This window comes from Scyliorhinus torazame, chromosome 15 (assembly GCF_047496885.1).
Source record: "Scyliorhinus torazame isolate Kashiwa2021f chromosome 15, sScyTor2.1, whole genome shotgun sequence".
In the NCBI taxonomy this organism is placed as follows: domain Eukaryota; kingdom Metazoa; phylum Chordata; class Chondrichthyes; order Carcharhiniformes; family Scyliorhinidae; genus Scyliorhinus; species Scyliorhinus torazame.
This window is the reverse complement of record NC_092721.1, coordinates 5714359-5730257: the sequence shown is the minus strand read 5'-3', so window position 1 is coordinate 5730257 and position 15899 is coordinate 5714359. Positions and strand designations below refer to the sequence as shown.

General features: G+C 56.2%; 1 protein-coding gene across 2 annotated transcripts in view; it reads left to right on the top strand.

Moving 5' to 3' along the window:
- The first annotated feature begins 317 nt into the window (after positions 1-317).
- Positions 318-15899, top strand: part of naxd (NAD(P)HX dehydratase) — a 37792-nt gene continuing 22210 nt past the window's right edge. The window contains exons 1-3 of one of the 2 annotated variants that reach the window (XM_072476008.1): positions 318-433; positions 12531-12681; positions 13210-13255. In XM_072476008.1, coding sequence (XP_072332109.1) covers positions 388-433; positions 12531-12681; positions 13210-13255 — 243 coding nt within the window. In that variant the 5' untranslated portion in view covers positions 318-387. Of the gene's footprint in view, positions 532-12530; positions 12682-13209; positions 13256-15899 lie in introns of both variants that reach the window. The other variant, XM_072476009.1, reaches the window with a different exon arrangement.

Genomic DNA, 15899 nt, shown 5'->3' with positions numbered 1-15899 from the left:
CTCTCTCTGTGATTGGCTGGATGCTGCACATTGTGTGTTTGGCTGGATGCTGTGCCCTCTGATTGGCTGGACGCTGCACTCTGTGATTGGTTCGATGCTGCGCCCTGTGATTGGCTGGATGCTGCTCTCTCGGTGATTGGCTGGCAGATGCACCCTGGGATTGGCTGGATGCTGCCCTCTCTATGATTGGCTGGATGCTGCACATTGTGTGTTTGGCTGGATGCTGTGCCCTCTGATTGGCTGGACGCTGCACTCTGTGATTGGTTGGATGCTGCGCCCTGTGATTGGCTGGATGCTGTATCCTGGGATTGGTGGATGCTGAATTCTGTGATTGGCTGCATGCTCCTCGCTCTGTGATTGGCTGGATGCTGATTGGTCGACTCCCGGATGTATCGATCGGATCAGCTGTCTGCCGCCGTGTTCCGCGCCGCCGGTAAACCAGGAATCCCGCCCGGGGCGGGGACCGCGCTCCGCCTCCAGCGCAGCCGCTTCGTGCGGCCCCCGGATTGAAGCTCAGACTGCCCGGGACAGGTGCACCCGGAACCGGCCTCACACTGAGAGAGACCCGAGGCCCCGACACTGCAGCTCCCCAGTACTGACCCTCTGACAGTGCAGCACTCCCTCAGTACTGACCCTCTGACAGTGCAGCGCTCCCTCAGTACTGACCCTCTGACAGTGCGACAGTCCCTCAGTACTGACCCTCTGACAGTGCAGCACTCCCTCAGTACTGACCCTCTGACAGTGCAGCACTCCCTCAGTACTGACCCTCTGACAGTGCGGCACTCCCTCAGTACTGACCCTCTGACAGTGCAGCACTCCCTCAGTACTGACCCTCTGACAGTGCAGCACTCCCTCAGTACTGACCCTCTGACAGTGCGGCACTCCCTCAGTACTGACCCTCTGACAGTGCAGCACTCCCTCAGTACTGACCCTCTGACAGTGCAGCACTCCCTCAGTACTGACCCTCTGACAGTGCGGCACTCCCTCAGTACTGACCCTCTGACAGTGCAGCACTCCCTCAGTACTGACCCTCTGACAGTGCGGCACTCCCTCAGTACTGACCCTCTGACAGTGCGGCGCTCCCTCAGTACTGACCCTCTGACAGTGCGGCACTCCCTCAGTACTGACCCTCTGACAGTGCAGCATTCCCTCAGTACTGACCCTCTGACAGTGCGGCACTCCCTCAGTACTGACCCTCTGACAGTGCGGCACTCCCCCAGTACTGACCCTCTGACAGTGCGGCACTCCCTCAGTACTGACCCTCTGACAGTGCAGCATTCCCTCAGTACTGACCCTCTGACAGTGCGGCACTCCCTCAGTACTGACCCTCTGACAGTGCGGCACTCCCTCAGTACTGACCCTCTGACAGTGCAGCTCTCCCTCAGTACTGACCCTGTGACAGTGCGTCACTCCGTCAGTACTGACCCTCTGACAGTGCAGCACTCCCTCAGTACTGACCCACTGACAGTGCGGCACTCCCTCAGTACTGACCCTCTGACAGTGCGGCACTCCCTCAGTACTGACCCTCTGACAGTGCAGCACTCCCTCAGTACTGACCCTCTGACAGTGCAGCACTCCCTCAGTACTGACCCTCTGACAGTGCAGCTCTCCCTCAGTACTGACCCTCTGACAGTGCAGCACTCCCTCAGTACTGACCCTCTGACAGTGCAGCACTCCCTCAGTACTGACCCTCTGACAGTGCAGCACTCCCTCAGTACTGACCCTCTGACAGTGCGGCACTCCCTCAGTACTGACCCTCTGACAGTGCAGCACTCCCTCAGTACTGACCCTCTGACAGTGCGGCACTCCCTCAGTACTGACCCTCTGACAGTGCAGCACTCCCTCAGTACTGACCCTCTGACAGTGCAGCACTCCCTCAGTACTGACCCTCTGACAGTGCAGCACTCCCTCAGTACTGACCCTCTGACAGTGCGGCACTCCCTCAGTACTGACCCTCTGACAGTGCAGCACTCCCTCAGTACTGACCCTCTGACAGTGCAGCACTCCCTCAGTACTGACCCTCTGACAGTGCAGCTCTCCCTCAGTACTGACCCTCTGACAGTGCAGCACTCCCTCAGTACTGACCCTCTGACTGTGCAGCACTCCCTCTGTACTGACCCTCTGACAGTGCGGCACTCCCTCAGTACTGACCCTCTGACAGTGCGGCACTCCCTCAGTACTGACCCTCTGACAGTGCAGCACTCCCTCAGTACTGACCCTCTGACAGTGCAGCACTCCCTCAGTACTGACCCTCTGACAGTGCAGCTCTCCCTCAGTACTGACCCTCTGACAGTGCAGCACTCCCTCAGTACTGACCCTCTGACAGTGCAGCACTCCCTCAGTACTGACCCTCTGACAGTGCAGCACTCCCTCAGTACTGACCCTCTGACAGTGCAGCACTCCCTCAGTACTGACCCTCTGACAGTGCAGCATTCCCTCAGTACTGACCCTCTGACAGTGCAGCATTCCCTCAGTACTGACCCTCTGACAGTGCAGCTCTCCCTCAGTACTGACCCTCTGACAGTGCAGCACTCCCTCAGTACTGACCCTCTGACAGTGCGGCACTCCCTCACTACTGACCTTCTGACAGTGCGGCGCTCCCTCAGTACTGACCCTCTGACAGTGCGGCACTCCCTCAGTACTGACCTTCTGACAGTGCGGCACTCCCTCAGTACTGACCCTCTGACAGTGCGGCACTCCCTCAGTACTGACCCTCTGACAGTGCAGCACTCCCTCAGCACTGACCCTCTGACAGTGCAGCATTCCCTCAGTACTGACCCTCTGACAGTGCAGCTCTCCCTCAGTACTGACCCTCTGACAGTGCAGCACTCCCTCAGTACTGACCCTCTGACAGTGCAGTACTCCCTCAGTACTGACCCTCTGACAGTGCGGCACTCCCTCAGTACTGACCTTCTGACAGTGCGGCACTCCCTCAGTACTGACCCGTTGACAGTGCAGCACTCCCTCAGTACTGACCCTCTGACAGTGCGGCACTCCCTCAGTACTGACTCTCTGACAGTGCAGCTCTCCCTCAGTACTGATCCTCTGACAGTGCGGCGCTCCCTCAGTACTGACCCTCTGACAGTGCGGCACTCCCTCAGCACTGACCCTCTGACAGTGCAGCACTCCCTCAGTACTGACCCGTTGACAGTGCAGCACTCCCTCAGTACTGACCCTCTGACAGTGCAGCACTCCCTCAGTACTGACCCTCTGACAGTGCGGCACTCCCTCAGTATTGACCCTCTGACAGTGCGGCACTCCCTCAGCACTGACCCTCTGACAGTGCAGCACTCCCTCAGTACTGACCCTCTCACAGTGCGGCACTCCCTCAGTACTGACCCTCTGACAGTGCGGCACTCCCTCAGTACTGACCCTCTGACAGTGCGGCACTCCCTCAGGACTGACCCTCTGACAGTGCGGCACTCCCTCAGTACTGACCCTCTGACAGTGCGGCACTCCCTCAGTACTGACCCTCTGACAGTGCAGCACTCCCTCAGTACTGACCCTCTGACAGTGCGGCACTCCCTCAGTACTGACCCTCTGACAGTGCGGCACTCCCTCAGTACTGACCCTCTCACAGTGCGGCACTCCCTCAGTACTGACCCTCTGACAGTGCGGCGCTCCCTCAGTACTGACCCTCTGACAGTGCGGCGCTCCCTCAGTACTGACCCTCTGACAGTGCGGCACTCCCTCAGTACTGACCCTCTGACAGTGCGGCACTCCCTCAGTACTGACCCTCTGACAGTGCGGCACTCCCTCAGTACTGACCCTCTGACAGTGCAGCACTCCCTCAGTACTGACCCTCTAACAGTGCAGCACTCCCTCAGTACTGATCTTTGAAAGTGCAGCACTCCCTCAGTACTGACCCTCTGACAGTGCGGCACTCCCTCAGTACTGACCCTCTGACAGTGCGACGCTCCCTCAGTACTGACCCTCTGACAGTGCGACGCTCCCTCAGTACTGACCCTCTGACAGTGCGGCACTCCCTCAGTACTGACCGTCTGACATTGCGGCACTCCCTCAGTACTGACCCTCTGACAGTGAGGCACTCCCTCAGTACTGACCCTCTGACAGTGCAGCACTCCCTCAGTACTGACCCTCTGACAGTGCGGCACTCCCTCAGTACTGACCCTCTGACAGTGCGGCACTCCCTCAGTACTGACCCTTTGACAGTGCGGCACTCCCTCAGTACTGACCCTCTGACAGTGCGACGCTCCCTCAGTACTGACCCTCTGACAGTGCGGCACTCCCTCAGTACTGACCGTCTGACATTGCGGCACTCCCTCAGTACTGACCCTCTGACAGTGCGGCACTCCCTCAGTACTGACCCTCTGACAGTGCGGCACTCCCTCAGTACTGACCCTCTGACAGTGCGACGCTCCCTCAGTACTGACCCTCTGACAGTGCAGCACTCCCTCAGTACTGACCCTCTGACAGTGCGACGCTCCCTCAGTACTGACCCTCTGACAGTGCGGCACTCCCTCAGTACTGACCGTCTGACATTGCGGCACTCCCTCAGTACTGACCCTCTGACAGTGCGGCACTCCCTCAGTACTGACCCTCTGACAGTGCGGCACTCCCTCAGTACTGACCCTCTGACAGTGCGACGCTCCCTCAGTACTGACCCTCTGACAGTGCAGCACTCCCTCAGTACTGACCCTCTGACAGTGCGGCACTCCCTCAGTACTGACCCTCTGACAGTGCGGCACTCCCTCAGTACTGACCCTCTGACAGTGCAGCACTCCCTCAGTACTGACCCTCTGACAGTGCGGCACTCCCTCAGTACTGACCCTCTGACAGTGCAGCACTCCCTCAGTACTGACCCTCTGACAGTGCGGCACTCCCTCAGTACTGACCCTCTGACAGTGCGGCACTCCCTCAGTACTGACCCTCTGACAGTGCGACGCTCCCTCAGTACTGACCCTCTGACAGTGCGGCACTCCCTCAGTACTGACCCTCTGACAGTGCGACGCTCCCTCAGTACTGACCCTCTGACAGTGCGGCACTCCCTCAGTACTGACCGTCTGACATTGCGGCACTCCCTCAGTACTGACCCTCTGACAGTGCGGCACTCCCTCAGTACTGACCCTCTGACAGTGCGGCACTCCCTCAGTACTGACCCTCTGACAGTGCGACGCTCCCTCAGTACTGACCCTCTGACAGTGCAGCACTCCCTCAGTACTGACCCTCTGACAGTGCGGCACTCCCTCAGTACTGACCCTCTGACAGTGCGGCACTCCCTCAGTACTGACCCTCTGACAGTGCGGCACTCCCTCAGTACTGACCCTCTGACAGTGCGGCACTCCCTCAGTACTGACCCTCTGACAGTGCAGCACTCCCTCAGTACTCACCCTCTGACAGTGCGGCACTCCCTCAGTACTGACCCTCTGACAGTGCGGCACTCCCTCAGTACTGACCCTCTGACAGTGCGGCACTCCCTCAGTACTGACCCTCTGACAGTGCGGCACTCTCTCAGTACTGACCCTCTGACAGTGCAGCACTCCCTCAGTACTGACTCTCTGACAGTGCAGCACTCCCTCAGTACTGACCCTCTGACAGTGCAGCACTCCCTCAGTACTGACCCTCTGACAGTGCGGCACTCCCTCAGTACTGACCCTCTGACAGTGCAGCGCTCCCTCAGTACTGACCCTCTGACAGTGCAGCACTCCCTCAGTACTGACCCTCTGACAGTGCAGCACTCCCTCAGTACTGACCCTCTGACAGTGCGGCACTCCCTCAGTACTGACCCTCTGACAGTGCGGAGCTCCCTCAGTACTGACCCTCTGACAGTGCAGCGCTCTCTCAGTACTGACCCTCTGACAGTGCAGCACTCCCTCAGTACTGACCCTCTGACAGTGCAGCACTCCCTCAGTACTGACCCTCTGACAGTGCGGCACTCCCTCAGTACTGACCCTCTGACAGTGCGGCACTCCCGCAGTACTGACCCTCTGACAGTGCAGCACTCCCTCAGTACTGACCCTCTGACAGTGCAGCACTCCCTCAGTACTGACCCTCTGACAGTGCGGCACTCCCACAGCACTGACCCTCTGACAGTGCAGCACTCCCTCAGTACTGACCCTCTGACAGTGCAGCACTCCCTCAGTACTGACCCTCTGACAGTGCGGCACTCCCACAGCACTGACCCTCTGACAGTGCAGCACTCCCTCAGTACTGACCCTCTGACAGTGCAGCACTCCCTCAGTACTGACCCTCTGACAGTGCAGCACTCCCTCAGCACTGACCCTCTGACAGTGCAGCACTCTCTCAGTACTGACCCTCTGACAGTGCAGCACTCCCTCAGTACTGACCCTCTGACAGTGCAGCACTCCCGCAGTACTGACCCTCTGACAGTGCAGCACTCCCTCAGTACTGACCCTCTGACAGTGCGGCACTCCCTCAGTACTGACCCTCTGACAGTGCGGCACTCCCTCAGTACTGACCCTCTGACAGTGCGGCACTCCCTCAGTACTGACCCTCTGACAGTGCGGCACTCCCGCAGTACTGACCCTTTGACAGTGCGGCACTCCCGCAGTACTGACCCTCTGACAGTGCAGCACTCCCGCAGTACTGACCCTCTGACAGTGCGGCACTCCCTCAGTACTGACCCTCTGACAGTGCAGCACTCCCTCAGTACTGACCCTCTGACAGTGCGACACTCCCTCAGTCCTGACCCTCTGACAGTGCGGCACTCCCTCAGTACTGACCCTCTGACAGTGCGGCACTCCCTCAGTACTGACCCTCTGACAGTGCGGCACTCCCTCAGTACTGACCCTCTGACAGTGCGGCACTCCCGCAGTACTGACCCTCTGACAGTGCGGCACTCCCGCAGTACTGACCCTCTGACAGTGCAGCACTCCCGCAGTACTGACCCTCTGACAGTGCGGCACTCCCTCAGTACTGACCCTCTGACAGTGCAGCACTCCCTCAGTACTGACCCTCTGACAGTGCAGCACTCCCTCAGTACTGACCCTCTGACAGTGCAGCACTCCCTCAGTACTGACCCTCTGACACTGCGACACTCCCTCAGTCCTGACCCTCTGACAGTGCGGCACTCCCTCAGTACTGACCCTCTGACAGTGCGGCACTCCCTCAGTACTGACCCTCTGACAGTGCAGCACTCCCTCAGTACTGACCCTCTGACAGTGCGGCGCTCCCTCAGTACTGTCCCTCTGACAGTGCGGCACTCCCTCAGTACTGACCCTCTGACAGTGCAGCGCTCCCTCAGTACTGACCCTCTGACAGTGCGGCACTCCCTCAGTTCTGACCCGCTGACAGTGCAGCGCTCCCTCAGTACTGACCCTCTGACAGTGCAGCACTCCCTCAGTACTGACCCGCTGACAGTGCAGCGCTCCCTCAGTACTGACCCTCTGACAGTGCGGCGCTCCCTCAGTACTGACCCTCTGACAGTGCAGCACTCCCTCAGTACTGACCCTCCGACAGTGCGGCACTCCCTCAGTACTGACCCTCTGACAGTGCAGCACTCCCTCAGTACTGACACTCCGACAGTGCAGCACTTCCTCAGTACTGACCCTCTGACAGTGCAGCACTCCCTCAGTACTGACCCTCTGACAGTGCAGCACTCCCTCAGTACTGACCCTCTGACAGTGCAGCACTCCCTCAGTACTGACCCTCTGACAGTGCAGCACTCCCTCAGTACCGACCCTCTGACAGTGCGGCACTCCCTCAGTACTGACCCTCTGACAGTGCGGCGCTCCCTCAGTACCGACCCTCTGACAGTGCGGCACTCCCTCAGTACTGACCCTCTGACAGTGCGGCACTCCCTCAGTACCGACCCTCTGACAGTGCGGCACTCCCTCAGTACTGATCCTCTGACAGTGCAGCACTCCCTCAGTACTGACCCTCTGACAGTGCAGCACTCCCTCAGTACTGACCCTCTGACAGTGCAGCACTCCCTCAGTACTGACCCTCTGACAGTGCAGCACTCCCTCAGTACCGACCCTCTGACAGTGCGGCACTCCCTCAGTACTGACCCTCTGACAGTGCGGCGCTCCCTCAGTACTGACCCTCTGACAGTGCGGCACTCCCTCAGTACTGACCCTCTGACAGTGCGGCACTCCCTCAGTACTGACCCTCTGACAGTGCGGCACTCCCTCAGTACTGACCCTCTGACAGTGCAGCACTCCCTCAGTACTCACCCTCTGACAGTGCGGCACTCCCTCAGTACTGACCCTCTGACAGTGCGGCACTCCCTCAGTACTGACCCTCTGACAGTGCGGCACTCCCTCAGTACTGACCCTCTGACAGTGCGGCACTCTCTCAGTACTGACCCTCTGACAGTGCAGCACTCCCTCAGTACTGACTCTCTGACAGTGCAGCACTCCCTCAGTACTGACCCTCTGACAGTGCAGCACTCCCTCAGTACTGACCCTCTGACAGTGCGGCACTCCCTCAGTACTGACCCTCTGACAGTGCAGCGCTCCCTCAGTACTGACCCTCTGACAGTGCAGCACTCCCTCAGTACTGACCCTCTGACAGTGCAGCACTCCCTCAGTACTGACCCTCTGACAGTGCGGCACTCCCTCAGTACTGACCCTCTGACAGTGCGGAGCTCCCTCAGTACTGACCCTCTGACAGTGCAGCGCTCTCTCAGTACTGACCCTCTGACAGTGCAGCACTCCCTCAGTACTGACCCTCTGACAGTGCAGCACTCCCTCAGTACTGACCCTCTGACAGTGCGGCACTCCCTCAGTACTGACCCTCTGACAGTGCGGCACTCCCGCAGTACTGACCCTCTGACAGTGCAGCACTCCCTCAGTACTGACCCTCTGACAGTGCAGCACTCCCTCAGTACTGACCCTCTGACAGTGCGGCACTCCCACAGCACTGACCCTCTGACAGTGCAGCACTCCCTCAGTACTGACCCTCTGACAGTGCAGCACTCCCTCAGTACTGACCCTCTGACAGTGCGGCACTCCCACAGCACTGACCCTCTGACAGTGCAGCACTCCCTCAGTACTGACCCTCTGACAGTGCAGCACTCCCTCAGTACTGACCCTCTGACAGTGCAGCACTCCCTCAGCACTGACCCTCTGACAGTGCAGCACTCTCTCAGTACTGACCCTCTGACAGTGCAGCACTCCCTCAGTACTGACCCTCTGACAGTGCAGCACTCCCGCAGTACTGACCCTCTGACAGTGCAGCACTCCCTCAGTACTGACCCTCTGACAGTGCGGCACTCCCTCAGTACTGACCCTCTGACAGTGCGGCACTCCCTCAGTACTGACCCTCTGACAGTGCGGCACTCCCTCAGTACTGACCCTCTGACAGTGCGGCACTCCCGCAGTACTGACCCTTTGACAGTGCGGCACTCCCGCAGTACTGACCCTCTGACAGTGCAGCACTCCCGCAGTACTGACCCTCTGACAGTGCGGCACTCCCTCAGTACTGACCCTCTGACAGTGCAGCACTCCCTCAGTACTGACCCTCTGACAGTGCGACACTCCCTCAGTCCTGACCCTCTGACAGTGCGGCACTCCCTCAGTACTGACCCTCTGACAGTGCGGCACTCCCTCAGTACTGACCCTCTGACAGTGCGGCACTCCCTCAGTACTGACCCTCTGACAGTGCGGCACTCCCGCAGTACTGACCCTCTGACAGTGCGGCACTCCCGCAGTACTGACCCTCTGACAGTGCAGCACTCCCGCAGTACTGACCCTCTGACAGTGCGGCACTCCCTCAGTACTGACCCTCTGACAGTGCAGCACTCCCTCAGTACTGACCCTCTGACAGTGCAGCACTCCCTCAGTACTGACCCTCTGACAGTGCAGCACTCCCTCAGTACTGACCCTCTGACACTGCGACACTCCCTCAGTCCTGACCCTCTGACAGTGCGGCACTCCCTCAGTACTGACCCTCTGACAGTGCGGCACTCCCTCAGTACTGACCCTCTGACAGTGCAGCACTCCCTCAGTACTGACCCTCTGACAGTGCGGCGCTCCCTCAGTACTGTCCCTCTGACAGTGCGGCACTCCCTCAGTACTGACCCTCTGACAGTGCAGCGCTCCCTCAGTACTGACCCTCTGACAGTGCGGCACTCCCTCAGTTCTGACCCGCTGACAGTGCAGCGCTCCCTCAGTACTGACCCTCTGACAGTGCAGCACTCCCTCAGTACTGACCCGCTGACAGTGCAGCGCTCCCTCAGTACTGACCCTCTGACAGTGCGGCGCTCCCTCAGTACTGACCCTCTGACAGTGCAGCACTCCCTCAGTACTGACCCTCCGACAGTGCGGCACTCCCTCAGTACTGACCCTCTGACAGTGCAGCACTCCCTCAGTACTGACACTCCGACAGTGCAGCACTTCCTCAGTACTGACCCTCTGACAGTGCAGCACTCCCTCAGTACTGACCCTCTGACAGTGCAGCACTCCCTCAGTACTGACCCTCTGACAGTGCAGCACTCCCTCAGTACTGACCCTCTGACAGTGCAGCACTCCCTCAGTACCGACCCTCTGACAGTGCGGCACTCCCTCAGTACTGACCCTCTGACAGTGCGGCGCTCCCTCAGTACCGACCCTCTGACAGTGCGGCACTCCCTCAGTACTGACCCTCTGACAGTGCGGCACTCCCTCAGTACCGACCCTCTGACAGTGCGGCACTCCCTCAGTACTGATCCTCTGACAGTGCAGCACTCCCTCAGTACTGACCCTCTGACAGTGCAGCACTCCCTCAGTACTGACCCTCTGACAGTGCAGCACTCCCTCAGTACTGACCCTCTGACAGTGCAGCACTCCCTCAGTACCGACCCTCTGACAGTGCGGCACTCCCTCAGTACTGACCCTCTGACAGTGCGGCGCTCCCTCAGTACTGACCCTCTGACAGTGCGGCACTCCCTCAGTACTGACCCTCTGACAGTGCGGCACTCCCTCAGTACTGATCCTCTGACAGTGCGGCACTCCCTCAGTACTGATCCTCTGACAGTGCAGCACTCCCTCAGTACTGACCCTCTGACAGTGCGGCACTCCCTCAGTACTGACCCTCTGACAGTGCAGCGCTCCCTCAGTACTGACCCTCTGACAGTGCCGCGCTCCCTCAGCATTGACCCTCTGACAGTGCAGCGCTCCCTCAGTACTGACCCTCTGACAGTGCAGCACTCCCTCCGTACCGACCCTCTGACAGTGCGGCACTCCCTCAGTACTGACCCTCTGACAGTGCCACGCTCCCTCAGTACTGACCCTCTGACAGTGCAGCACTCCCTCAGTACTGACCCTCTGACAGTGCGGCACTCCCTCAGTACTGACCCTCTGACAGTGCGGCATTCCCTCAGTACTGACCCTCTGACAGTGTGGCGCTCCCTCAGTACTGACCCTCTGACAGTGCCACGCTCACTCAGCATTGACCCTCTGACAGTGCAGCACCCCCTCAGTACTGACCGTCTGACAGTGCGGCACTCCCTCCGTACCGACCCTCTGACAGTGCGGCGCTCCCTCAGTACTGACCCTCTGACAGTGCAGCGCTCCCTCAGTACTGACCCTCTGACAGTGCAGCACTCCCTCAGTACTGACCCTCTGACAGTGCAGCACTCCCTCAGTACTGACCCTCTGACAGTGCAGCGCTCCCTCAGTACTGACCCTCTGACAGTGCAGCGTTCCCTCAGTACTCACCCTCTGACAGTGCGACACTCCCTCAGTACTGACCCTCTGACAGTGCCGCACTCCCTCAGTACTGACCCTCTGACAGTGCAGCACTCCCTCAGTACTGACCCTCTGACAGTGCAGCACACCCTCAGTACTGACCCTATGAGAGTGCGGCACTCCCTCAGTACTGACCCTCTGACAGTGCGCCACTCCCTCAGTACTGACCCTCTGACATTGCAGCACCCCCTCAGTACTGACCCTCTGACAGTGCGGCACTCCCTCAGTACTGACCCTCTGACATTGCAGCACCCCCTCAGTACTGACCCTCTGACAGTGCGCCACTCCCTCAGTACTGACCCTCTGACAGTGCGCCACTCCCTCAGTACTGACCCTCTGACAGTGCGCCACTCCCTCAGTACTGACCCTCTGACAGTGCGGCATTCCCTCAGTACTGACCCTCTGACAGTGCAGCACTCCCTCAGTACTGACCCTCTGACAGTGCGCCACTCCCTCAGTACTGACCCTCTGACATTGCAGCACCCCCTCAGTACTGACCCTCTGACAGTGCGCCACTCCCTCAGTACTGACCCTCTGACATTGCAGCACCCCCTCAGTACTGACCCTCTGACAGTGCGCCACTCCCTCAGTACTGACCCTCTGACATTGCAGCACCCCCTCAGTACTGACCCTCTGACAGTGCAGCACTCCCTCAGTACTGACCCTCTGACAGTGCGGCACTCCCTCAGTACTGACCCTCTGACAGTGCGGCACTCCCTCTGTACTGACCCTCTGACAGTGCAGCACTCCCTCAGTACTGACCCTCTGACAGTGCAGCACTCCCTCAGTTCTGTGCCTGGTGATTGAGCAATGGGGTTTGTTGAAACCATGATTTTTTCGCCTTGTTAAGTTAAAGGTTGTCTTTCTCTTGTGTTTCAGTTCTGTGCCGCGCTTTTACATTTCACAGCCACAGACCAGCCGGAAATATGGAAAAGAACCTTCAGCTGGTCAGGAATATTGTTCCTCCTCTCACTGAGAAAAAACATAAAGGACAAGATGGAAAGATAGGAGTTGTTGGCGGATGTGCAGAGTGAGTGTTTTACAGTTCTATTCCTATCACATTCTGTCGATTCCCTGTTTGATTGGAAGTTTGAGATGAAATCACACATGACAGCAAACTGAGATTCAGGCATTTTCAGAAGTCCTTGCGTTTGAGTCTTACCAAAGCTGTCAGGCTGTAACCGCAAGCTGCATTCACACAGCACTGCGAACACCAGCTAACGTTCCATGGGATTGAGTGGGGAGGGCCAGGGAGGGAGCAGTGGCAGTTGTGGAATGGAGGGAGAGAGAAGGGGCTGAGGGGTGGGAGGGAGAGAGGCTGGGGAAGAGTGGATTGAGGGAGTGACAGGTCTGTGTGGGACTAACCAGCAATGATGTGGAACAGCTACTATCAACACCCACTGTGCAATGTGCATTTATCGGAATATCTTTGGTTTAAAATTACTCACACAGAAAATAAAACTGGGTAAATGAAATAATTGGGAAAATTAATTAGACTTTTCACACATATACTATGTTTCAATAAAATCTGACCACTCAACGTTTTTCTCATTTACAGATATACAGGGGCACCGTACTTTGCTGCAATCGCAAGTCTCAAAGTGGTAGGTTCTTGATTGGAGTTTGATATTGAAAATGAAAATGAAAATCGCTTATTGTCACAAGTAGGCTTCAAATGAAGTTACTGTGAAAAGCCCCTAGTCGCCACATTCCAGTGCCTGTTCGGGGAGGCTGTTACGGGAATCGAACCATGCTGCTGGCCTGCCTTGGTCTGCTTTCAAAGCCAGCGATTTAGCTCTGTGCTAAACAGCCCCTATTTATTTCAGTCCCAGTTTCTGTGGGGTTTGAAGATCAGACACACAAAATCTGATCGTTTACAACAGTAGCTTTGGACCACAGCGATACATCAGAGCGTTGGCTTTAACTGATTTATCTGTTGAATTGTAAAATTTCACAGAAACATTGAACTTTCAGAACAAACAGCAGATAATTAGACCTGCGTTTTTGTGGTAAAGGGTTCATTCTCTGTCAGTTGAACTGCTCTGTCATTTTGCGTATCACATGTGTTGTGTCAGCACACAATAGAATTGAAATTAAAGAACGTGTATTTGCACAGAACAGAGGAGCCTGGCAGTTGCTAAATTGTCCATGTCCAAGGGGGGTTGTTTGCTAGTGCTGTTGGGGAGGGTTTAAACTAATGGCAGGGGGATGGGAACCGATGCAGGAAGTGAGGGAGGTAAGGTGGGGACAAAAACAAAAGGCAGTGAAGGGAAAAGTGGAAGGCAGAGAAACCAAAGACAAAAATCACCACGGGCCACATTACCTCCTGTTCTGAAAGGGCAGCAAATGTAAAAACAAGCCTGAAGGATCTGTGCCGCAATGCAAGGAGCATCTGTAATTATAGAGTTGATGAATTAACTGCGCTGACGATCATTAACAGATATGATGTCATTGGGATCACGGAGACCTGGCTCCAGGGTGACCAAGGACGGGAGCTCAACATCCAGGGATATTCAACATTCAGGAAAGTTAGAAGGCAAGGAAAGGGAGGTGGGGTAGCTTTGCTGGTTAAAGAGGAACACAATACCAAGGAAGGACATTAGCCTGGACAATTTGGAATCTGTATGGGTGGAGCTGCGAAACATTAAAAAGCAGAAAAACGTTAATGGGAGTTGTGTACAGACCACCAAACAGTTGGGGATGGCATCAAACAGGAAATTAGAGATGCGTTCAGTAAGGGTACAGCAGTTATTATGGGTGACTTCAATCTGCATATTGATTGGGCTAATAGCACAGCAATGCAATGGAGGAGGATTTCCTGGAATGTATAAGGGATGGCTTTCTCGACCAATGTGTTGAGGAACCAACTAGAGAGCAGGCCATCCTAGACTGGGTATTGAGCAACGAGAGAGGATTAATTAGCAATATTGTGGCGCGAGATCCTTTAGGGAAGAGTGACCATAATATGGTAGAAATCTTCATTAAGATGGAGAGTGACACAGTTAAGTCTGACACTAGGGTCCGGAATTTAAAGAAAGCTAACTGATGGTATGCGACATGCATTAGCTAGGATAAGCTGGCAAAGGATACTTAAGGGGTTGACGGTGGATAGGTAATAGGCAGACAAAGAACACATTGATGAACTTCAACAATTGTACATCCCTGTCTGGCGCAAGAGTAAGACGGGGAAGGCGGCTGAGCCATGACTAACCAGGGAAATCAGGAAGAGTGTTAAAGCCAAAGCGGAGGCTTATAAACTGGCCAGAAAAAGCTGCAAGCCCGAGGACTGGGAGAAATTTAAAATTCAGCAGAGGAGGACAAAGGGTTTAATTCAGATGGGAAATTAGAATATGAGAGTAAGCTTGCAGAAAACATAAAAACTGACTGCAAAATCTGTTATAGATATGTGAAGAGAAAAAGACTGATGAAGACAAATGTAGGTCCCTTGCAGTCAGAACCAGGTGAAAATCATAATGGGCAACAAGAGATGGCAGACCAGTTGAACAAATACTTTGGATCTGTCTTAACAAAGGAGGACACAACTAACCTTCCGGAAACACTAGGGGACAGAGAGTCTAGAATGAAGGAGGAACTGAAGGAAATTCTTATTGGGCAGCACGGTAGCACACTGGTTAGCACCATTGCTTCACAGCACCAGGGTCAAAGATTCGATTCCTGGCTTGGGTCACTGTCTGTGCGGAGTCTGCACGTTCTCCCCGTGTCTGCGTGGGTTTCCTCCGGGTGCTCCGGTTTCCTCCCACAAATCCTGAAAGATGTGCAGTTGGATAATTTGGACATTCTGAATTCTCCCTCCGTGTACCCGAACAGGCGCCGGAATGTGGAGACTAGGGGCGTTTCACAGTAACCTCATTGCAGTGTTAATGTAAACCTACTTGTGACAATAAAGATTATTATTATATAAGTCAGGAAGTTGTATTGGGGACATTGATGGGATTAAAACCCGGGGCCTGATGCTCTGCATCCCAGAGGACTTAAGGAAGTGGCACGAGAAATAGTGGACACATTGGTGATCATTTCCCAGCATTCTATAGACTGGAAGAGTTCCAATGGATTGGAGGGTAGCTGATGTAACCCCACTTTTTAAAAATGGAGGGAGAGAGAAAATGGGGAATTATAGACCGGTTAGCCTGATACCGGTGGTGGGGAAAATGCTGGAGTCAATTATTAAGGATGAAGTAACTGAGCATTTGGAAAGTGGGGACAGGATCGGTCCCAGTCAGCATGGAT